At 38.5% G+C, this 24,093-nt stretch overlaps 1 protein-coding gene across 1 annotated transcript in view; it reads left to right on the top strand.

The window, feature by feature from the left end:
• The window catches only part of LOC111399379 (sacsin), a 60,587-nt gene that overhangs the window by 5,305 nt on the left and 31,189 nt on the right, over positions 1-24,093 (top strand). Inside the window, exons 2-5 of the mRNA XM_023026651.1 lie at positions 3,120-3,846; positions 4,902-10,897; positions 11,606-13,071; positions 13,628-13,891. Coding sequence (XP_022882419.1) covers positions 3,120-3,846; positions 4,902-10,897; positions 11,606-13,071; positions 13,628-13,891 — 8,453 coding nt within the window. The remainder of the gene's footprint in view (positions 1-3,119; positions 3,847-4,901; positions 10,898-11,605; positions 13,072-13,627; positions 13,892-24,093) is intronic.

The following is a 24,093-nucleotide window of genomic DNA, read 5'->3' as shown; positions in this document are numbered from 1 at the left end:
AGGAAACAACGATTTATTATTGAGTGGTTGAAATGACACTCGGTGGTGTTTGGCATATTGACATGATTCACATTGAAAATAAGATGTATCAATTCCCTTAAACAGATGAGGAAACATGTTTCTGAGTACATGAAATGAGGGATGCCCTAACCTATAGTGATGAAGCCATATCTAGGTTTTATTTGATGTTAATGATTCTGATAAATAAGAAAAAGCTACTTACATTTCCTCTTTGCCACTGCTGGTACCTAAGTAGTACAGCCCGTCCTTCTCCTTAGCAAGCCCAATCATCTTCCCCATAGCTGGTTCTTGAAAAGTGCACTTGTCAGATGAGAAAACTGCTTTGCAATTCAAATCTTTAGTTTACTTTGGAATAGATAATAGGTTCATGGACAATTTAGGCACATGAAGTACAGATTTAAGAATAATAGATTGAGTGATTGAAATAGTTCATGTTCCTGCTATAGAAGCTAAATTTCCATCTACGACCCGAATCTTCTGGTGTCCAGAACAGGGAGTGTATGAAGAAAACTGAGATGTGTGTTGGTCATGTGATTCGTGGCTCCTGAATCTATCACCCATGCTTCGCTATGATTGCTATTTAATGAGGCAGAGAGAGCTTGGACTGAATAGGTACCTGCATTTATAGAGGAATATGAACCAGTTGGCTTGTCTATTGTACAGAGTAGACTTCGAATTTTTTCAACCTTCTCCTTGTTGAACATATAAAATTCTTGCTGGTCTAATATTTCGCCTGTAACAGCTACATTTCCTTGCAATTCCATTGCTTTTGATTCATAGAATTTGGCTGAGAGTTGTTGCCATAGTAGTTCCCATTGTAGTTTCTGTCTGATTGTGTTTTTTCCTTCAATTTCCAACAATCTTCTTTCTTGTGTCCCTTCTTTTTGCAATAGTTACAAATTAAGTCATTATTCCTGGACCGATCACGATTGTTTTGCTTCAGTTGGTAAGAATTTTGGCTGTTCACCTTTTTGTAGACAATGAGACAGATCCTTCGGGTTTAGAGGCCTCAATGGTGGACAATAGAGCAGATCCTTTCTGTTTAAGGGCCAGGGCCTCTATCATGAATGATCTCCTCCCTTCCTCTCCTCTAATAATAGCGAAGACCTCATTAAGATGTGGTAGTTCTTCTTTTCCCAATACTTGGACTCGAACTCGATCAAATTCCATGTTTAATCTTGCCAAAAACTCATAGATCCTTTCTCCTTCGATGAACTTAAATAATAAAGAGGCATCGTCACTGCAATTCATCTTAATGTTATGGTAGTAATCAAGTTCAAGCCATAAGGTGTTCAAAGCATTGTAATATTCAGTGACAGACAGATTGCCTTGCTTGGTTGATTGAATCGTAGTCTTTATTTCAAAGACCAAGGCAGTATCTTTTATTTTAGAATATGTCCGTTTCACAGTTTCCCAGATCTCCTTTGCAGTTGTCAAGAACATGCAATTTCCGCTTACTTCTGGATGCATTGAATCCCCTAGCCATGACATGATTAAAGAGTCTTCAACGTCCCACGCCTCGTATTTGGGATCGTCCCTGTCTGGTGCCTTCTGGAGTTTTCCTTTTGCCTTGAGTTTCGTACGAACCACTTGAGACCACATCATGTAATTCCTTCCATTGAGGCGATAGGTAGCTTGAATACTTCCGAGCTCATTTGAATGGACTCCTGTAACAGTCTCAAAAGATGCATTAGCTTTGGAAGACTCAGATAGGAAAGACATGGTAGTGATTTTTTGAAAATAATAGATAAATTTTTGAGAAAACTAGAGATGACAGAACAATTATAGCAATGAAAGTTGATGAAGGTGATTAAAAAATCAAAACATATGAAGGACAGATTGTTTGCCCTAGCTCTGATACCATAAAGAAATTATGGAGAAATCTGTCATACCTTTTCATTGATAATTGATAGATTTATATACAAACTAGGTACATTACATGTCTAGGTACATTCTTAAAATTAAGTAATCATACTACTACTAAATAGGATAATTACAATCAGTACAAATTAATCCCAAGATTAATGGTATTGTACTATATTTAGAATTCTAGAACTAGAAAGTAAGACTTTTGTTAACATTTTCATCCATTCTGCTTGTCTCATCATATGCCCCCCCGTGCAGACTGAAGATGTTCAATGCATACCATTTACATAGCATTTATCCTTGTACTTCAGACTTCTGTTCTTTCTAATTTCACTTAAATTCTTTCTTTTTCTTTTCATAGGCTATGGTCACTGTTACCCATTGAGTTTCTTCCCATTTTATTTGTTGTACTTTCCATTTCAAGCCACTTGGATATTTTAATGCTTGCCACACTTAGAATTTGTGTTTGTAATTACTCAGTCTTTCAAACTCAACATTTTTATGAGGTAAGGGTGTAGTTTTACTCTATGAACACAAAGAGTTTAACTGAAAAAAGCTCTTGTGGTCCCAATTCCGCCTTTCAGAAGCTCATCAATTTGACTTGGATGCATCAGCTGTTCCCTTCAATATCGTCAAGTTAACATTTTTTCTTCTATTTATTTATTTTTTCTGTATGTTCCTTAAAAAAAAATCATCCGCAATCCATTTTGTGTCATTTTCTCTGAACTCTCTAACGCTAATTTAAAATAAAATACTTTCAGTGTCACTTATTGATTTCAACTGTGATAATTGGAATCCTGAAACCTTAATGCTTCAACTTTTTAAAGCTGGGCAATTATCTGGGATAAACAAAACTTGAAATATAGACACTTTTTGGAATAGGAGAATATTTCTTCTCTGTATCTAGTCAATCATTAGCCCATGACACAAGATTGAGTAGTGTCATATGGGTTACTTCCTTTATAATCAATATCCTGTAACAGAAGCACTCTTGCATCCAATTTTTTAGTTTTGCGTTTGGTCATATGCAATGTGAAATTCTTACTTTTAATAGTTGCTTGTCAATGAAGCACTTTTGCGAGTTGCGACAGAAGATTTTGATATTCTTCATTTTTTTCTTGACATTGAAACGCTCATTGTGGGTATACCTATAAGTTCTTTGCTAAGCTTCAATTTTGCATTGAACTTTTTTTTATTTCAATCAATATATCTCTAACTTCAATTATTTATAGGGTGGGTTTCAATTCGGTGTATCACCTGACAGACTTGCCCTCTTTTGTAAGTGGAAAACATGTGGTACTATTTGATCCCCAGGGTGTTTATCTTCCCAATATTTCTGCTGCTAATCCTGGAAAGCGAATTGAGTATGTTAGTTCTTCAGCCGTCTCACTGTATAAAGATCAATTTTTTCCATATTGTGCTTTTGGTTGTGACATGAAAAGCCCTTTTGCTGGAACTTTGTTCCGTTTTCCTTTGAGAAATGCAGATCAAGCTGCAAATAGCAAGCTCTCAAAACAACCCTATCTGGAAGATGATTTATCTTCCATGTTTGTTCAGCTTTACGAGGAAGGAGTTCTATCACTCCTTTTTCTTAAAAGTTTACTATCAATAGAAATGTATATATGGGATACGGGCATGCCTGAACCGAGAAAAATTTATCGTTGTTCCATTGATTCGGCAAATGATAATGTGGTCTGGCATCGCCAGGCACTTCTGAGACTCTCAAAATCTGCATATTCTTGTAATGGAGAGATGGATGCGTTCTCGTTGGACTTCTTGAGTGAGGCTATGACTGGAAGTGTTTCTCATATGGAGACCAACAAGTTCTACATTGTGCAAACAATGGCTCCGGCATCCAGTAGAATAAGTGCTTTTGCAGAATCTGCAGCAAAGGACTATGACATGCATCTATTGCCTTGGGCATCAGTTGCAGCATGCGTATCAGACAATTCACACAATGTAATTTCAGTACCTTACTACTAGATGTGTTGGTGATATTTCTTTTCCTCCCTTTCTCCTTTTTCTATGCCCTCCCTTTTTCTATGTGGACATCTGTGTATTTTCAGGGTCTTCGTACTTGCACACTTTAATTTATATTTGTATATTTATAGCCCGAGCTTCTTATTGCATATACTCACAATATTGGGCTTCTTATACTTTTATATGTATTATAAAGGTAGCTGTGGCTCATTATTTGAAGGTGAGCGAGTTTGCTGAATATATTGAACATTCCTTTTGCACCTGCTGCTTTAGGGCAATTTGTGCTTCTATGAGCTATGCCTTTGGTATTGAATATATAGTTCTATATATTTGTCTTTTCTGCAATTATTGCATGTATTATACATTTTTCTTTTCTATTTTCATTTTGTAATAGCATATGTGACGGGTTTTATGGGTCAGCGAATGTAAATATTTTTTTCATATATTCAAGTTAATGAGAATTCGCTTATGGAAAGGGGACCAAAAAAAACTTGAAAAATAGCTTATAACAGTCAGCCGTGGTTGAGCATATAAGATTTGATAAGAGAAACTAATTATATATAGCTAATGCTTAAAGCTGTTGAACCTTGTTATTGCTCTACTTTATCCTATATGTTATGGTTCTCATGAGATGGAAATTGTCCCCCAACATGTTGTGATAAGGCTTTTAACGCATCCAGGATGATTCGATCCTTTTGTCCTTGGATGTTTCTTAAACTTGATCATAGGGTGATTTTTTAGGCATGATAGTGCAGACCTCAAATATGCTTCCTTCCTGGATGCTTGGTGTACGTTATTAGTTTCTAAAGTTTACTATACTATATCAGATATGCGTCTGTGCATATATTTCCAATTTGCAGGGACGGTTCTCTGTATAATATGGTGTAATCTTCCCCTATCTTTTCTCCTTTTGAGTGGTCAAGTATTGCTTTCCCTGGAAAAAAGTGGGGGAAGGAAGAAAGTTCAAGCTCATAGCCAAACATGTTGGACTCGATTGCATAATCATCAATTTATTTTTATGTGGTATTTGACAGGATGACTTTCATAAGCTAGGCCGGGCATTCTGTTTTCTCCCATTGCCTGTAAAAACTGGTCTTCATGTGCACATCAACGGATATTTTGAGGTTTCTTCAAATCGTCGTGGCATTTGGTATGGTGATGATATGGACAGATCTGGAAGAATTCGTTCTGTCTGGAACAAGCTTCTCCTGGAAGATGTCGTTGCTCCTAGTTTTGCTAAATTACTAATTGGTGTGCAACCATTGCTAGGTCCAACAACGCACTATTATTCTTTGTGGCCCATTGGTTCGTTTGAAGATCCATGGAATTCGTTAGTCGAGCACATTTACAGGGGCATAAGTGGTTCACCTGTCTTATATTCAGATATTGAAGATGGAAAGTGGATTTCGCCTGGAGAAGCTTTTCTTCACAACATAGATATTTCAGGAAGTAAGGATCTAGGTGACATTCTTGCCCAGCTTGGAATGCCTGTTGTTCATTTGCCTAATAACTTATTTAATATGCTCCTAAACTGCAAATCTGGTATTCGTCAGAAAGTAGTGACACCTGATTCCGTACGTCATTATTTGAGACGCTGCAAATTTACAAATACAATAGACAGATCCTCCAAGCTTATGCTGTTGGAATATTGCCTTGAGGACTTGATTGACAATAATGTGGGTACTGATGCATCTTACCTGCCTTTGATTCCGTTGGCAAATGGTGACTTTGGATCATTGTCCAGATCCTCAGAAGGGATTACTTATTTTATTTGCAATGAGTTGGAATATGAGCTTCTTCAACAAATCTCTGATAGATTAGTCGATAGGAGTATTCCCCTCCACCTATTAACCAGATTAACGGCGATATCAAAGGTTTCAGGGGCAAATCTAGCCATTTTTAGTTCAAGTGAATTTGTTGCCTTATTTTCTGAATTTGTACCTGCTGTATGGAAATACAAGAAGAAAGTCCTTTGGGACCCAGATTCCAATTGTACTCATCCAACTTCTTTGTGGTTTGTGCTTTTCTGGCGTTATCTGCGTGAGCAATGTGAAAAGTTGTATCTTTTCGAAGATTGGCCTATACTACCATCACTCAGTGGGCATCTGTATAGGCCTTCTAGGCAGGAAAGATTTTTGAATGTTGAAAATCTCTCCGATGAAATGCAACATATTCTTGTCAAGATAGGATGCAAGATACTGAACACCAAATATTGCGTTGAACATTCAGATATATTTCACTATATGTATGAGGCTGATGGCGCTGGTGTTTTAAATTCTATATTTGATGTCTTGACTAAAGATGGCATTAGTAAACTTCTTCAGTGTTTGCAAGCAGAGGAGAAGGATGTGCTTCGCAGATTTCTTCTGGATCCCACATGGTATGTTGGAAAGCAAATGGATGATTCTCACGTAGAGAATTGCAAGTGGCTTCCAATTTATAGATTTTATGGTGGAGAAGCTGCTGAAAATTCCAACTATTCCGATTTAGTAAATCCCTGTAAGCATTTACCTCCATCTGATTGCCCAGAGTGCCTGTTTTCTGACACCTTCCTCTGTAATTTATCCAACACTGAAGAAGAGATGCTAACTAGGTACCATGGAATCAAACGAATGAGAAAGGCACAATTTTTCAAGCAGCATGTTTTGCATAGGATAAAGCAGTTGGAAACTGATGTTCGTGATGGTGTCATGCTTTCTATTATTCAAGAGCTACCGCAATTATGTGTTGAGGATGCATCTTTTAGGGAGCTTTTGAGAAATTTAGAATTTGTTCCCACGAGTAGTGGAGCTCTAAAATGTCCAGCAACATTATATGATCCTAGAAACGAGGAATTGTTTGCTTTACTGGAAGATTCTGATACTTTTCCTTGTCCGCCTTTCAAGGAATCAGGAATTTTGGACATGTTGCAAGGTTTGGGGCTCAAGACAACTGTGTCTATTGATACAGTCATAGAAAGTGCTCGTAATGTGGAACACTTAATGCGAGAAAGTCAGGAAAAAGCGCATTCACGTGGAAAGGTGCTTCTTTCCTTTCTGGAGGTGAATGCATTAAAGTGGCTACCTGATACACCCGAGGATTATCATGGAACAGTGAATCAAATATTCTCAAGAGCCTCAAATGCATTTAAATCTCGCCATTTAAAATCTGACTTAGAGAAGTTCTGGAATGATCTCAGGCTGATTTCATGGTGCCCTGTCCTTATTTCCCCTCTCCATAGGTCTTTACCATGGCCTACTGTCTCATCTATGGTTGCACCTCCTAAACTTGTGAGGCTATCTTCAGACATATGGCTTGTTTCTGCAAGCATGCGGATACTAGATGGAGAGTGCTCTTCTTCTGCATTATCATTTCAACTTGGCTGGTCCTCACCTCCTGGAGCAACTGTAATTTCTGCCCAATTGCTTGAGCTTGGGAAAAACAATGAGATTGTCTCTGACACATTGCTTTGGAAAGAATTGACTTTAGCAATGCCCAGATTATACTCTATTTTGATGGGCTTTGTTGGTTCAGATGAGATGGATATTGTAAAGGCTGTTCTAGAAGGTTGCCGATGGATATGGGTTGGAGATGGGTTTGCTACTTCAGATGAGGTTGTCCTTAATGGTCCTCTTCATTTGGCTCCCTATATTCGCGTTATACCTGTTGATTTAGCTGTTTTCAGTGACTTGTTTTTGGTGCTTGGCATTCGGGAATATTTACGGCATACTGATTATGCTAATATATTAGGTAGAATGGCCAAAAATAAGGGTACTGTTCCTCTGGATACTCAGGAATTCCGAGCTGTTATAATGATTGCTCAACATCTGGCTGGAGCTCACTACAATGAAACTCAAATTAATATATATCTTCCAGATGTATCAGGCAGACTATATAATGCTGCTGAGTTAGTATATAATGATGCTCCTTGGTTGCTTGATTCCGAAGGTTCTGACAGCTTATTTTGTAATGCAAATATTTCCTTAAGTGCTAAGCAAGCTGTTCATAAGTTTATTCATGGGGACATTTCTAATGATGTTGCTGAAAAGCTTGGAGTACGTTCATTCCGGAGGATTTTGCTTGCTGAGAGTGCTGACTCGATGAATTTGAGCTTGTCTGGAGCAGCTGAAGCATTTGGACAGCATGAATCGTTGACTACCAGACTTAGACATATACTTGAAATGTATGCTGATGGGCCTGGAGTTCTCTTTGAGCTCGTACAAAATGCTGAAGATGCAGGAGCATCTAATGTGATCTTTTTATTGGACAAAACTCAGTATGGGACTTCATCTCTTCTCTCTCCTGAAATGGCTGATTGGCAGGGTCCAGCTTTGTATTGTTTCAATGACTCTATTTTCAGCCCCCAAGATCTATATGCTATTTCTCGCATTGGTCAGGAGAGCAAATTGGAGAAGCCACTTGCTATTGGAAGATTTGGGCTGGGATTTAATTGTGTTTATCACTTTACAGACATTCCAACTTTTATTTCGGGAGAAAATATTGTGATGTTTGATCCACATGCTTGTAATTTGCCTGGAATTTCTCCTTCTCACCCAGGCCTCCGGATCAAATTTGTGGGTAAAAATGTTTTGGAACAATTTCCCGATCAGTTTTCTCCATTTCTGCACTTTGGATGTGATTTACAGCATCCATTTACTGGTACATTGTTTCGTTTTGCACTTAGGTCTACAAGTGTTGCCTCCAGAAGCCAAATAAAGAAAGAGGCATATGCGCCTGCTGATGTACTATCACTATTCTCTTCCTTTTCTGAGGTTGTTGGTGAGACGCTACTGTTTCTGCGAAATGTAAAAACAATATCCATTTTTGTCAAAGAAGGGCCAGATAGTGAAATGCAATTACTACACTCCGTTCGCAAGAATTGTGTTAGTGAGCCTGAAGCTGAAAACAATCCATTTAATCACATTTTCAGCTACATGTACGGTAACCAGCAAGATCAAATGGGTAAGGATCAGTTCCTTAACAAGTTGAGCAAAACCATTGATAAAGATGTGCCATGGATGTCTCAGAAGATTTTGATGTCTGAACAGAGTCCATCTGGCTGTAGTTCGCGTTTGTGGTTGACGATTGAATGCTTAGGTAGTTTCCGGGATAAGAATAAATCAACCCCTGAGAAACATTTTGACAAAAAATTTTACAAGTTTGCCCCCTGGGCCTGTGTAGCTACACCTTTGCAATTTGTGGAGATTGAGAAGAAGTTGGATGGCAGTGAGGCAAATTTGGAGGAATCTTTTCTTGTTACCTCTGACATTCTTGAGGTACCTGTAGCTTCTACTCGAAGCGCATTGACTTTTGAAGGTCGTGCTTTTTGTTTCTTACCTCTGCCAATTAATACTGGTTTGCCAGTTCATGTTAATGCCTATTTTGAGTTGTCGTCAAACCGCAGGGATATATGGTTTGGTGATGACATGGCAGGGGGTGGGAAAATGCGCTCAGACTGGAACATTTTCCTTCTTGAGGAAGTTGTTGCTCCAGCTTATGGTCATCTGCTTGAGAAAGTTGCTCTTGATATCGGCCCAAGTGATCTTTTTTTTTCCTTTTGGCCAATAGCAGGAGCTGTTGAGCCTTGGATATCACTGGTACGGAAACTCTACCAGTTTGTTTCTGATAGTGGTCTTCAGGTGTTGTACACGAAAAGCAGAGGGGGGCAGTGGATTTCAACCAAGCAGGCCATTTTCCCAGATTACACTTTTGACAAGGCTTGGGAACTTTCAGAAGCATTATCAGATGCCGGTTTACCTATGGCAACTGTTCCAAAGGAGGTTGTTGATAAATTTATGGAAATCCGTCCATCACTGCATTTTCTCACTCCTCAATTACTACGAACCTTGTTAATTCGGAGGAGACGTGAATTTAGCGATAGAAATGCAATGATCTTGACTCTTGAATACTGCTTGCTTGACCTACGAACTCCAGTTATGTCAAACAGTTTCTATGGATTACCCTTGATACCCCTTTCAGATGGTTTATTTGCGAAATTGGAGAGAAAAGGGTCGAGTGAACAAATATATGTTACTCAGGGAGAGGGATATGATCTTCTGAAGGATTTAGTTCCACATCAACTTGTAGACTCAGGGATTGCTGCTTCTATTCACAGCAAGTTGTGTGATCTAGCTGAAACTGAAGACTTCAACCTCTATATCCTGACATGTCCATTGCTTGAGAAGCTCTTTGTGAGATTGCTCCCTGCAGAATGGCATTGTGCTACGCAGGTAACTTGGGACCCTGGTAATCAAGGTCATCCTAGTTTGGAATGGGTAAGACTTCTTTGGAGCTATCTGAGATCATGTTGCAATGATATTTCTTTGTTTTCTAAGTGGCCCATCTTGCCAGTTGAAAATAATTATCTCATGCGGCTTGTTGAAAATTCCAATGTGGTCAGAGATGGTGGGTGGAGTGAGAATTTGTCATCTTTGTTGCACAGAGCTGGATGCTTGATATTGAGGCGTGACATCCCCATAGAACATGTACAATTGAAACATTATGTGCAGCCTTCAACAGCAATAGGTGTTCTAAATGCATTGCTGGCAGTCGCAGGTCAGCCAGGTAACATTGAGGGGCTCTTTGGTGATGCTTCGGATGGGGGCTTGCATGAACTTAGGAGTTTTATTCTCCAGTCAAAGTGGTTCTCGGAAGACTTGATGGAAAACAGCCATATTAATATTATCAAGCACCTTCCCATGTTTGAGTCGTTCAAAAGTAGAACACTTGTATCTCTAAGTGGATCCCTCAAATGGCTTAAACCGGACTCTGTGCCAGATTATCTCTTGGATGATGACTTCATAAGAGTGGATTCAGATAAAGAAAGAACGATACTGCAAAAATATTTAGGGATTGAAGAACCATCAAGGGTGAATTTCTACAAAGATTATGTACTTAACCGCATGCCGGAGTTCATTTCTAAGGAAGGTTTTCTCCCAGCCATTTTGAGTGATATCAGGTTCCTCATTGAGGAGGAGAACACTTGCAAAGCAGTGTTTTCTGCAACACCGTTTGTTCAGGCATCTGATGGATCCTGGAAAGAGCCTTATAGGTTTGTTTCTTAATTCCTTAGCAGATTGTCAGTTTATATTCAAAATAGGGATTAGTGATGACAAAGCATTGTCTTCTACTTACCTCAATTAATCATTTGTAAGTCAAATGATTTAGAAAAAAAAGTATTAATTGTAATATCAAATAATTCAAATTTTAGTTGTGTTTGTGCTGAATGACACAGTCTTTATGTAGTATGCTGGTAAATGCATATTTATCACTCTGTTCATTAAGTGCTCAAGCGTCTAACCAATGGGCGTATGCTATGTTTTGAGAAAAAAATTGAAAAGAAAGGAAGAGGCCTGCTCTATGAACAAGGGGAAAACACGGAAGAGAGGATGTTGAGTAAAAAGTGACTTGGTAAATTTCTCATCAGATGATCTTTTGTTCACAATAAATAAATAAAGGCTGGGCACAATCTTCAGTCTGATCATGAATTGGCAACTTATAATCCTCCAATTTTATTTAATGGAGACTCTTGGACAATTTCTTTTGCAAGTCTTTGTATACCTTTTCTCAATGTAGAAGAACTTACATTGCAAAAGGGTCTGTTTCCCGCAGTACAATTACAAATTATAGTGTGTAGAGGGGGAAGGAATATATCCCACACAGTGCATAGATTGGCTTGTGTATTTTCAGTGTTTGTAGTTTTCAAGCTCCAAATTTATATTTGTAGACACGTTATAACATGAAATATTCTGTTTGGCAGGTTTTATGATCCTCGGTTTCCTGAACTAAAATTGTTACTGCACAAAGGAGCATTCTTCCCCTCTGAGAACTTCTCCGGCCCTGAAACTCTGGAAACTTTAGTCAATTTTGGACTTCATCAAAGCTTAGGTCTTACTGGTCTACTTGATTGTGCTAGGTCCGTCTCAATGTTACACGATTCAAGGGACTTAGAAACAGGAGTTTATGCTAGGAGGCTGCTTGGATGTTTGAATGCAGTTGCGTTAAAGCACTCGCATGTGGAAGTGTGTGTTGATTGTGTAGATGCTACAGAATCTCCACGGAATGTTCTTACTGGAGGTGAGGAAGAGTTGTCCATGGAGAACCTTTATGAAGATGGCCTGGACATCAGGGTAATTGTCAGCAACTTAGTCGATGATATGAACAGAGAAGAGTTTTGGTCAGAGCTTAGGACTATTAGCTGGTGTCCTGTATATACTAATCCGCAAGTTCAGGGGCTTCCATGGTTAGCCTCAGCCCATCAAGTAGCAGCACCAGATGAGGTCAGACCAGAAACACAGATGTGGATTGTTTCATCTAAGTTGCATATACTGGATGGTGAATGTTCTGAATGTTTACAGCTCAAACTTGGTTGGATGAATAGTCCAGGTGTAGAAATTTTGTCTGGGCAATTAGTTGCACTATCTCAATGCTATACTGAGCTCAAGTTGCATTTTATTGCAGAGCTGCAGAAGCAGATACCATTAATCTATTCAAGTTTGCAAGAATGCATTGACACTGATGATCTTCAATTTCTGAGAACTTCCTTGAATGGTGTTCACTGGGTTTGGATTGGAGATGAATTTGTGGCCCCAGATGCACTTGCATTTGATTCCCCTGTGAAATTTAGCCCCTACTTGTATGTTGTACCATCTGAGCTATCAATTTTCCAGGACTTGCTTTTGGCATTAGGCGTTAGACGTAGTTTTGATGTTTTTGACTATTTTCATGTCTTGCAACGTGTGCAAAATGATTTAAGAAATTGTGCCCTCTCGTCTGATCAGTTGAGTTTTGTTCAATGTGTACTAGAAACCATCGCAGATAAGTACTTGGATGGTTTGGTACGTGAAGGTCCTCATATGCTGCTTATTCCAGATTCTTCTGGGGTTCTTGCAGCTGCAGGAGAGCTTGTTTATAATGATGCACCATGGATGGAGACCAATACCTCTGTCAGGAAGCGCTTTGTTCATCCCTCCATCGGCTATGATCTCGCCACCAGATTGGGAATCCAGTCGCTTCGTTGCCTTTCCCTAGTCAGTAAAGAAATGACGAAAGATGTTCCATGTATGGACTATAGTAAAATATGTGAGCTACTGGAACTATATGGAAACACTGAGTTTCTTCTTTTTGACTTACTTGAATTGGCGGACTGCTGCAAGGGTAAAAAACTTCACCTCGTTTTTGACAAGAGGGAACATCCACGTCAATCTCTGCTGCAGCACAATCTTGGTAATCAATTTTACATTGTATTTATAGAACTTTAACAGGATAGTGGATTGTAGACAACTAAACTTGTGTGTCTTGGGGTTCTTTTATCACCCCCGACATTGTATAATTGGTCTTAGGGTGGCAAACAGGTCGAGCCGCTCGCGAGCTCGGTTCTTGAAGCCCACAAGCCGGATCCTTTTTTGGCTTACTTTATTATTATTATTATTTTTTTTTTAAATTTATGCTTGTTCTTGTGCTTATTTTGTTATTTTTTTTAAGAAAAATAATAATAAGTAAAAAAAGTAGCCAGCTCGTGGGCCGGGTGGCTCTGCCCATTGCTACCCCCTAACTTGTCCTGAGATGCAAGGAATGATAGCTTGCGATGGACCAGATAGAAGCCATTTATCTGGTGTCCTTTTAGCTGATTTTGATAATGTGCTTAATGTTATCTATAATTTGATTGCTATGAAATTGCGCCTATATTTTGAGTTGCTGCTACCTATGCTTTAGTATTTTCTATAGTTCTGTTGCTAGGAATTTGTGCTGAATCCTATATTTTGAGTTGCTACCCATGCAGGTGAATTTCAAGGGCCTGCACTGGTGGCCATCCTAGAAGGGGTCAGATTAAGTGGAGATGAAGTTGCTAGTCTCCAGTTTCTTCCACCATGGAGTGTAAGGGGAGATACTCTCAACTACGGCTTAGGATTATTAAGCTGTTTCTCCATAAGTGATCTGCTATCAGTCATATCTGATGGCTGCTTGTACATGTTTGATCCTCGGGGTTTAGCTCTTGCCACTCCTGCAGGTCGAACACCCTCTGGGAAAGTATTTCCACTGAAAGGTATTCTGTCATTACTTCCAAATGTCTTCATTGACTAGTTTGGGGGGAAATACATACTTATTTATATATATACGTGTGTGTGTAATATATATATGTATGTATGTATACATGCAAAATAATACACGGTTGCGTAATATTTATGTGGCAAATGAATATGTAGAAAACTTCCCAAGTATGGAAAAAATATTGGGGATGGAAATTGTGATTAATTAGAGATTTTGTATTTTAGGATAATTGGTTTATTATTTTATTTCCTTATTAGGCAAATTAATTTTCCTTCTTTTCTTTCAACTAGTGTATTATAAATTGATTGTATTATTGCTGGAATTAATATCAATACACAAATTCATTCCAACATTGTCTTCATGGTATCAGAGCCTAGGTTTCTCTAACCTAGTAACTCATTGGCAGAATTCACTGCCAACAGTAGGGAGAGTTGGCGACCTCTGCAACGTCTGAATTCGAAGCAGAGGCCATCTCCTCAATCGGTTCTAATGGGCTAGAGATTTCTTCCTTCCAACTCATGGTGGAGAAATTGAATGGAAGGAATTATTGAGAATGGGCCCAATCTATAAAATTAGTAATCGACAGTAGAAGGAAATTGGGTTATCTTATTGGCGAGACCAAGAGACCAATCGAGAGTGTCATGTTGCAAGTTTGGAGGTTCGAAAACTCCATTGTAACCACCTGGTTGGTGAATTCCATGAAACTGGCAATCTGAAAGACGTACCTCTTTCTCCCTATCGCAAAAGATGTCTGAGACGCAGTGAAAGATACCTACTCTGATTTGAAAGGTTTCTAACATATTTTTGAGATTAAAACTCGATTGTGGCAGACCCGTCAAGGTTTGAGAGACGTAACCAATTACTATATGAAAATGACTGCTCTTTGGCAAGAATTAGACCTCAGTGGAGAGGAGTGGAAATGTGGAGACGACTGCACCTTATTCAAGAAGCAGGAAAATGAAAGAGTATACGAATATCTGGTAAAGCTATATCGTGAACTCGATGATGTTCGGATATTGGGTCGACGACTAGTACCACTCACTCATGAAGTGTTCTACGTGAAGAGGCACGTCGGCAAGTGATGATGAAGGAGAGCTCCAGGGACGCGTCTGCCTTAGCCGCAAGCAGATCTCAAAACTTAAGAAATAATGGATCGAGAAATAGGGTATCGGGACTGGGTCTTCTAAAATAAATGGGCTTGCTGGGACTGGGCGTGGTAAATTACATGGGCTTGCTGAATTTGGGTTAGATAATAACACTTCTGGTGGATTTGGGCTAGCTGGACTTGGAGGAAGAAATTTGGGCCATCATCAAAAGGAAGTATTGATGGATCCAACCCAAAATTGCAAGGACGACCCTGGTGTGAACATTGTTGTAGGCCGAGACATAAAAAAGACACATGTTGGGAAATTCACGAAAAACTCATTGATTGGAAACCTAAAAAAAATACTAGGAGCCAGGGTATCAAACCGAAACAAAAAATAATCGGACTTCTGGTGGCGCTTTCAATTCAGAACAACTAGAGCAATTTTACCAAATGTTCTCGAGCCTTCAAACACCTGTCAACAGCCCCCTAAAGGGCCTTCTAGCTCGCTTGCTCACAAAGGTAACTTTCTTAGAGCCTTTAGCACCTCACGATAAAACACTTTGTGGATTATTGATTTCGGTGCGTCCGATTACATGACGGACTCATATCACCTATTCAGGGGCTAATCCAACATTTTGAGTGAGCACGAGCGGTGGTTGATCATTTTCGTCTGTCGCAATAAAATATTTAAAATTAAATATAACAATTATTTTGCTAAAAATGAAGATATATTAACTTTGTGATAAAATTCAACAAAATTCAATACTGTCCCACTAGTCAAGCTTTGCATAGTCCAAAAGAAGAGAATGTTCGAATCGTTTTAATTGCATTAAATTTTTCAAAGAACATGTAAAATTTTGTTACATTGAGTGCCAGGACCCGTATAGTGCCACAGTGGTCAAGTCCTCAACAATCTTAAAGAAGGTTCTAGGTTCAAATTGCTTCTTTTGCATTACTTTTGGTGAAAATTGTTGAATTAGAAAATTTGCAACACAAATTGCTTTGGAAGTGTTTCAAACCTGTGAGCTCTAATTTGATTTGGTAGCTCCAACCAACTCAGCTACATAGAATGTTTGTACATAAAATGAATTATCAATTATATAATATAAATTATTTAGTTGTTGCCAACAAAAAAAATTAGTTCTTGGTCGCCCTAGCTGGCTAGTACCTGCATCCGCCACTGGACCTATTCTTATCTTACACTACCTGTGCAGGAAACATTAAAGTAAAAATTGCATATAGCTCACTCTCATCTGTTGTAGGACAAGGGAGTATTCGAATTTCTTGAGTCCATAACACTGAATTTGGTACTTCATGTCCCAAATTTGTCCTGTAATTTGTTATTTGTTAGACAGTTGACAAAAAATTCTAATTGTTTTGCTAATTTCTTTCCATCTTACTGTATCTTTTAGGACCTTTCATCGGGGAAGACGATTGACTGTGCTAAGGAGTTTGAGGGATTATACTACTTTGAGGAAGGTAATATGAGTAAACCAGATCATATATTAGACTAGGCTGTAATTCTGCATCTACTTCTAGAGATGGTGAACTTTTGTTAAGGCACAATAGATTAGTACATCCTAGCTTGAAATACATAAAACATGTATTACCTTCCATTTTCAATAATGAAACTTATGTTGAGATTCAATGTGAAGTGAGTTTGCAAAATATAGGCGTACATCCTTTCTAGCTTCCACGTACAAATCATCTAAACCTTTCGTCTTGATTCACAATGATTTATAGGGTCCTTCCCGCTACCCTAATCGGACCTAAACGAAATGGTTTGTCACATTTATAGACGACCACACTCCAGTATGTTGGGTTTACCTCCTAAAAGAAAAAATGGATGTTCATGTCGTATTCATAAATTTTCATTCTATGATTCAAACCCAATTTCAAACACCACTCCAAATTCTGTGCATTGACAATGGCACATAATACTTTAATACTACATTACAAGACTATCTAAAAAAATATGGAACAGTCTACCAAAGTTCATGTGTCAACTCTCCCCAATAGAATGGAATTGCTGATCGGAAAAATACACCTACTCGAAGTTGCCGTGCTTTAATGTTCACTACAAACATGCTAAAGACATTTTGGGGATGCCATTTTAACTTCTGCATATCTCATCAGTTGAATGCCTAGTCGAACTCTCTCCTTCAACTCACTCGTACATGGACTCCAATAGCACTTCCTGGCCTCCCACCTTTATTCAAATCTACCTCTCAAAGTATTTGGAAGTACTACTTTTGTACACAACCACTCTCATCTTCGAAATAAACTTGAACCATGTGCAATCAAATATGTGTTCCTTGGATACCCACACAGAGGCTACAAGTGCTATAACCCGTCCAACAAAAAATCTACGTCAGCCTCGACGTAACTTTATTCGAAAACACCCCCTACTATAAAACACCTCATCTTCAGGGGGAGAATATGAGTGAAGATCGGTTATCAAATCTAGAATTCTTAGAAATTGATCTTTCCCCATCTGAACCAATACATACCGAACCCGTTAATCTAGGACAAATGTGATATTTTTTGGGGATAGAATTTGCACGATCAAAGAGTGGTGTTAGTGTTTCCCAAAGGAAATACATTCTCGACCTTTTAATCGAAACTGACATGTTGGGATGCAAACCAAGCGGCACACCTCTTGAGGTAGAAAAATTGTCAAAGGGCAGAGGGAACTCAGTGGAAATAAACAAATATCAAAGACTAGTTGAGAAGTTATTCTCTCTCACAAACGAGACCTAATATAGCTTTTGTAGTCAGCGTGGTATGCCAGCATATGCATTCTCCCAAATATTTAAAAGGCATCTCTGGACAGGACTATTCTTCGAGAAAAATAAACGCAAAGGAGTAGAAATATTCATTGATGCAGATTGGGGTAGATCAACAGAAGATAGGAGGTCTAGTTCAGGCTATTGCACCTTTGTATGGGGAAATTTGGTAACTTGGAGAAGCAAGAAATAGAATTTAGTTGTATGATGCAGCATAGAAGATGAATTTAGAGCAGTTGCACGAGGAATATGTAAAAGATTATAGATAAAGAAACTCTTAGAAGAACTGAAAGTTGGAGTGGAATTGCCAATCAAACTTTATAGTGACAACAAAGCAGCAATTAACATTTTCCTCAATCCAGTGCAACATGATAGAACCAAACATGTATAAGTAGATATATCCTTTATCAAGGAAAATGTGGATGACGAAATTATTTGTATGACATATGTTCCGTCCAGAGAGCAAACGTTACATATCTTCACCAAAGGGTTATCCAGACAAGTCATCGATGACTTCAATCGCAAGCTGAACTTGTTCAACATCTATAGTCCAACTTGAGGAAGAGTGCGGAAAACGTCCAAGTATGGAAAAATCATTTGGGATGGAAATTGTGATTAATCAGAGATTTTGTATTTTAGGATAATTGGTTATTATTTTGTTTCCTTAATAGGCAGATTGTTTTTCCTTCTTTTCTTTCAACTTGTGTATTATTAATTGATTGTATTATTGCTAAAATTAGGGCCCGTTTGGTAGGCATTTTGAGAATTATTTTTTGACCGTTAGAAGAAAAGTGGGGTCTACATGTGAGAGAAGAAGTCAAAAATTACGGCTTGAATAGTAAAATAACGGTAAAAAAATCAATTTTTTGAGGCAAAAAATCCCTACCAAACGGGGCATTAATATCAATACACACAAAAATTCATTCCACCATGCTACTTCTGCAATGAAAGGCCTGACAAAGCTGTGAGTAATATGATAAAGTTGTTATATGTAGTCCATTTCCATATTTATTCCAGCACATACAGATTCCAACTCCAAGTTGGTACACAGAATCAGAGATGGAATATGTGATTTTTAGTACTGAAGTTGGATTTACATCTTCCTACCTTTCTGAATTTGATACTAAATGCATTCCAAAACACTCACGGAATTTCACCCCCAGCATCTATCAATCATGCTTGAGGAAGACATCGTATGTTCACTGAGAGCATATACCTCTCTTTGCAATATTGTCATTCCATGAAGTTAACAATTACATCTTTAACAATTTGGTTAACTGATTAAAATGTTAGGTGATGGCTGACTGAGTTTATTTTCTTTGATCTATTGTGTTATAATATTCCTTGGTCTAATGTTGTGTTAGGCACCCGATCCCGTCGATGAATCTCCTACCGATTTCCTCAGTTGCTTTCCCCTCTGGCTGTGTTGCTCCTCCTCCGCCTCTGCTGTATCAAGAGAGAGGCTTAATGAGTATACATGGTTGTCGTAAAGTGGAATATAAGAAGAGATATGGGTTTAAAGGGATGAACAAAGCAACACTATAGGATCTGATTTGAAATCTGTCAGTCAGTGTTTATTGAATAGAAAACAGCAAATAGATGACACTCCCAAGGCAGTTCGAGAGGCCTGGATTCCTCCCCCATCATTCCAGACACGTGAATGAATGATTAACCCCCCTTGCTCACATTTATTGGCAAACTTCCTCACTCACCCCAATCTCCCATAGTACCCTTGCTAACTAACTGATAATTAACTGAAGACTAGTTTTGATCCCCTGCTACATCCCCTACTGCTGCTGCTGCTGCTCTGCTCACTGTGTTCTCCCCTTTATTTCTCCTTGTGTAATGTGTATGTAAATATAATTGGGGGTCTATCATTACTCGCTCCCTCGAAATCCACATTGGGAAGCTGGGAAATTGGTGCTGAATCATGTTGACTGTTCCCAGGAAGTCTCATAGTCTGGACAATCATTCCATTTGATCAGCACCTCTGGTCCCGTTGGGAAACGTTCGGAACTAGGCCCGAGTCCGAGTACCTTCTCAGGTTCAAACAGGAATTCTCTGGTCGCCGTTAGCTGTAGTGGAAGTTGAGATATAGTTTGGACAGCCCCAATAGCCATATTAAGTTTTAAGTTTTGATACATGAAATACTGTGTGTATGGCTGCTGTAGGAAGAAGCTTCAGCTTATAAGCTACCTGCCAACCCTCGACTCCACTTTAAATGGTCCATAGTACCTTGGCGATAGCTTTTCATTCTGCAGTTTAGTTACAGTTTTTTTGGCTATAAGTTCTGAGTTTGAGATATACCCATTCTTGAATGTCAAACTTAGTAGCACGATGATGCATGTCGGCTTGCTGTTTCATCGTATGCTGTGCTTGTGAGATCTGCATTTTGAGTTCCAGTATAATCTTATACCGGTCCCGTAACAATTGTTCCACGGTGGAGATGGCTGTAAAGGAGTATGCTTGGTTCAAGACTGGAATGAGGTGTTATACCAGAACTCGGCCTATGGCAGCCATTGACTCCAAGCTCGTGGGCTGTTGGAGGGAAGCATCAATTCACCATCTCCATTTGCCCGTCAGTTTGGTATGCCGTACCTGTTTGACCCCACGCCTTGAATAGCTCAGTCCAAAATCTGCTCATAAAAATACGACCCCGATTGGAGACAATAGAGTGTGGCACTCCATGTAGCCGGACTATCTCTCGAATAAAAACCTCAGCCACCATAAGAACTGTGAATGAATGTTTTAGGTCGATAAATTGTCCATATTTATTCAATCGATCGATGACCACCAAAATAGTGTCCCAACCTCCTGAACTTGGCAGTCGCTCTATGAAGTCATGGAAACATCATACAAAATCATCTCTGGAATCGACAATGGCTGCAAGAGTCCACTTGGCGACAATGCTATATATTTATTTTGTTGACACACTGTGCAGCTAGCCATGTTTTCCTTGATATCTTTCATTCCATTGTGATCGTGCCATTATCCTGTTTTTTCCCTCATGGATTGGCGGAATACAGTGATTGCGGTGGATTTAGGCGTAGTTGGAATTTTCTGATTGGTATGATGATTTGGACTTGTTGTATGGAATGGAACAAATTGATGATTTGGGTTTGGACTGTATGGATTTATCTTATTTCTAGATGGGCTGTAGTTTGATTGGACTTGTTACATTGATTCATTCTTTTCTTCCATTCTTTGGGCTAGCTCCATGATATAGCCCAGACCTTGAGGTTTCAACATTCTATCCTCATCCCTTATCATGGGTTTCAGCACATTACCTCTCTGGGTAAAGGAGCAGCAAGGATTTTGAACAGCATTCGATATTCACTGACAATGCTCTCCTATCTTAATGCAAAAAAATTTCTAGGACCGTTCCTTGTGACGGCTGAAAGCGTTCCAGCAGCAATTTCTTGAAGTCTTCCCAACTTTTCCAAGCCCGTTGACTCTCTTCCCATTGGTACCATGCCAAGGCTTCTCCATCAAAACAGACTGCTGCTGCCTCAAGTTTTTCCCAATTTGAGAGCTGATTCATATTAAAATAACTCTCCGCTAGAAAAATCCAACCATCGGGGTTCTCAACGTCGAAAATCTGAATTTCCAATCGATGACTATGCACTCCTGTTTTCCGTCATTCCTCCCTGCAAATCCGACAATCTGTATGAGCTCCGATTTCCTCCCATTTGGATGGGATCTTGGAATTGAAGGTGGCGTCCGGTGAGGTCTCTGCAGGGCCTTTTTTTTTTCCTTTACACTCTTGCCCATCCCATTTTTTGACCTTTATTCCCAACCTCTCCATAACTACTGTCATATCTCTCTGGAATTCAATTCTCATAGCTCCCATTCCATCGATTCTTACTTCCAAATTGTTAACCTGTTCACTTAGTGTCATCGTCCTTGAGTCGATGCTCTGATACCAAATTTGTTAGGCACCTGATCCTGTTGACAAATCTCCTTACCGATTTCCTCAGTTGCTCCCCCCTCTGGCATTGTTCCTTCTCCTCTATAGCTGTTGTATCAAGAGATAGAGGCTCAAATGAGTACACAGGGATGTTGTAAAGTGGAATGTAAGAAGAGATGCGTTTGAAGAGATGAACAAAGCAACACAATAGGAGCTGATTCTGATTTGCAATCTGTAACTCTGTTTATTGAGCCCTTGTTTGATTCTCATTTTGTTTTTTCAAAATACATTTTTCTCTCTTCTTTTTAACTACACATTCTTCAATACAATAATATTACACTCAAACCCAAAACTTTTCCTTATTTTTTAACCACACATTCTCAATCAATCTACTACCAGTTTCTAGTTTATTCAGTTGAAATTAGCATTCTGAACACTGTTTGTTTGGTCATATGGTGATGAAAAGTTTCTCGGTGATTTTCTTTGGTCAAAATGGAGACTAGTCATTGAATGACTCCTTGCTTTTATTATATTCTTTAAATGATATGAGTTCTCTAAAAAGCAAGCTTGTCGATGTTTCTATGGCATTGATGGTGGGAATTTTTTTGAAATTTGGGATCAAATCATATACCAAATGACATTGATGGTGGGAATTTTTTTGAAATTTGGGATCAAATCATATACCATCATTGCTTACATATCATTTGTAACCTAACTATGGCAAAAGGCCTTATAGAAAATGTGGTCCATCCAACATCTGCTGCTGGAACAATGATTGCTTCATGTTTGATTAAAATCTTCTTTTAGACATTAAAATAAGAAGCTTCTGCCATATGACCTTTAATGTAAAATTAGGCCGACAAATTGCTTCCTTCTGAGACTTTGAGATGGCAATGCGCTTAATTTTTCCTGGTTAGTTAAAATCTTTTTGTGGTTTTCAGTTTCTAGTTTATTCAGTTGAAATTAGCATTCTGAACACTGTTTGTTTGGTCATATGGTGATGAAAAGTTTCTCGGTGATTTGCTTTGGTCAAAATGGAGACTAGTCATTGAATGACTCCTTGCTTTTATTATATTCTTTAAATGATATGAGTTCTCTAAAAAGCAAGCTTGTCGATGTTTCTATGACATTGATGGTGGGAATTTTTTTGAAATTTGGGATCAAATCATATACCATCATTGCTTACATATCATTTGTAACCTAACTATGGCAAAAGGCCTTATAGAAAATGTGGTCCATCCAACATCTGCTGCTGGAACAATGATTGCTTCATGTTTGATTAAAATCTTCTTTTAGACATTAAAATAAGAAGCTTCTGCCGTATGACCTTTCATGTAAAATTAGGCCGACAAATTGCTTCCTTCTGAGACTTTGAGATGGCAATGTGCTTAATTTTTCCTGGGTAGTTAAAATCCTCAACCTTGGGCCTGTGTCATCCATGTAATCACCTTTTCAATGGTGGGAGTTTACCATTAAATTCTTAAATCTATGCAAAATCACTTTGGATCTACTATATCTGCTTCTACATTTAATAACATTGATGTAAGTTCAGATTTCATGATTGATAGACTGACATTTCTGTTGCATCAGCCCGTGAAGATTATGCGTGCCAACCTCATTTTCTAGTCGTTTGTAATTGTTCAAGCGAGGGCAATGCATGATTGGAGTTATTTATTTGTTATGCATTTTCCCTTCTAATACTAATTTATTTGCTTTCTCAACCAATGTAGTTTTTGTCAAATACTGAATTTGAAATTGTACGCTATTTTTTCAGCTTGCATTTTCTGTATGAGAATAATATAATGTGGTATGTGATTCAGCCATTAATTGATTTCTTTTTGTGAAACAAGTGAATCTTTTTTTGATGGTTTTACGGTTGGCATTCACATCATATACTGTGAAAACAAGAATAGATCAATTTTCTCATTTTTGGTTACAGGTACTGATTTGACTGAGCGGTTCCGTGATCAGTTTATTCCAATGCTGATTGGTGAAAGTATGCCATGGTCGTCAGCTGATTCTCTTTGGATCTACTATATCTGCTTCTACATTTAATAACATTGATGTAAGTTCAGATTTCATGATTGATAGACTGACATTTCTGTTGCATCAGCTCGTGAAGATTATGCGTGCCAACCTCATTTTCTAGTCGTTTGTAATTGTTCAAGCGAGGGCAATGCATGATTGGAGTTATTTATTTGTTATGCATTTTCCCTTCTAATACTAATTTGTTTGCTTTCTCAACCAATGTAGTTTTTGTCAAATACTGAATTTGAAATTGTACGCTATTTTTTCAGCTTGCATTTTCTGTATGAGAATAATATAATGTGGTATGTGAATCAGCCATTAATTGACTTCTTTTTGTGAAACGAGTAAATCTTTTTTTGATGGTTTTACGGTTGGCATTCATATCATCT

The sequence above is a fragment of the Olea europaea genome, chromosome 9 (genome assembly GCF_002742605.1).
Source record: "Olea europaea var. sylvestris chromosome 9, O_europaea_v1, whole genome shotgun sequence".
In the NCBI taxonomy this organism is placed as follows: Eukaryota; Viridiplantae; Streptophyta; class Magnoliopsida; order Lamiales; family Oleaceae; genus Olea; species Olea europaea.
Note: the sequence above shows the minus strand (reverse complement) of the source record. Positions and strands in the feature narration are given on the sequence as shown.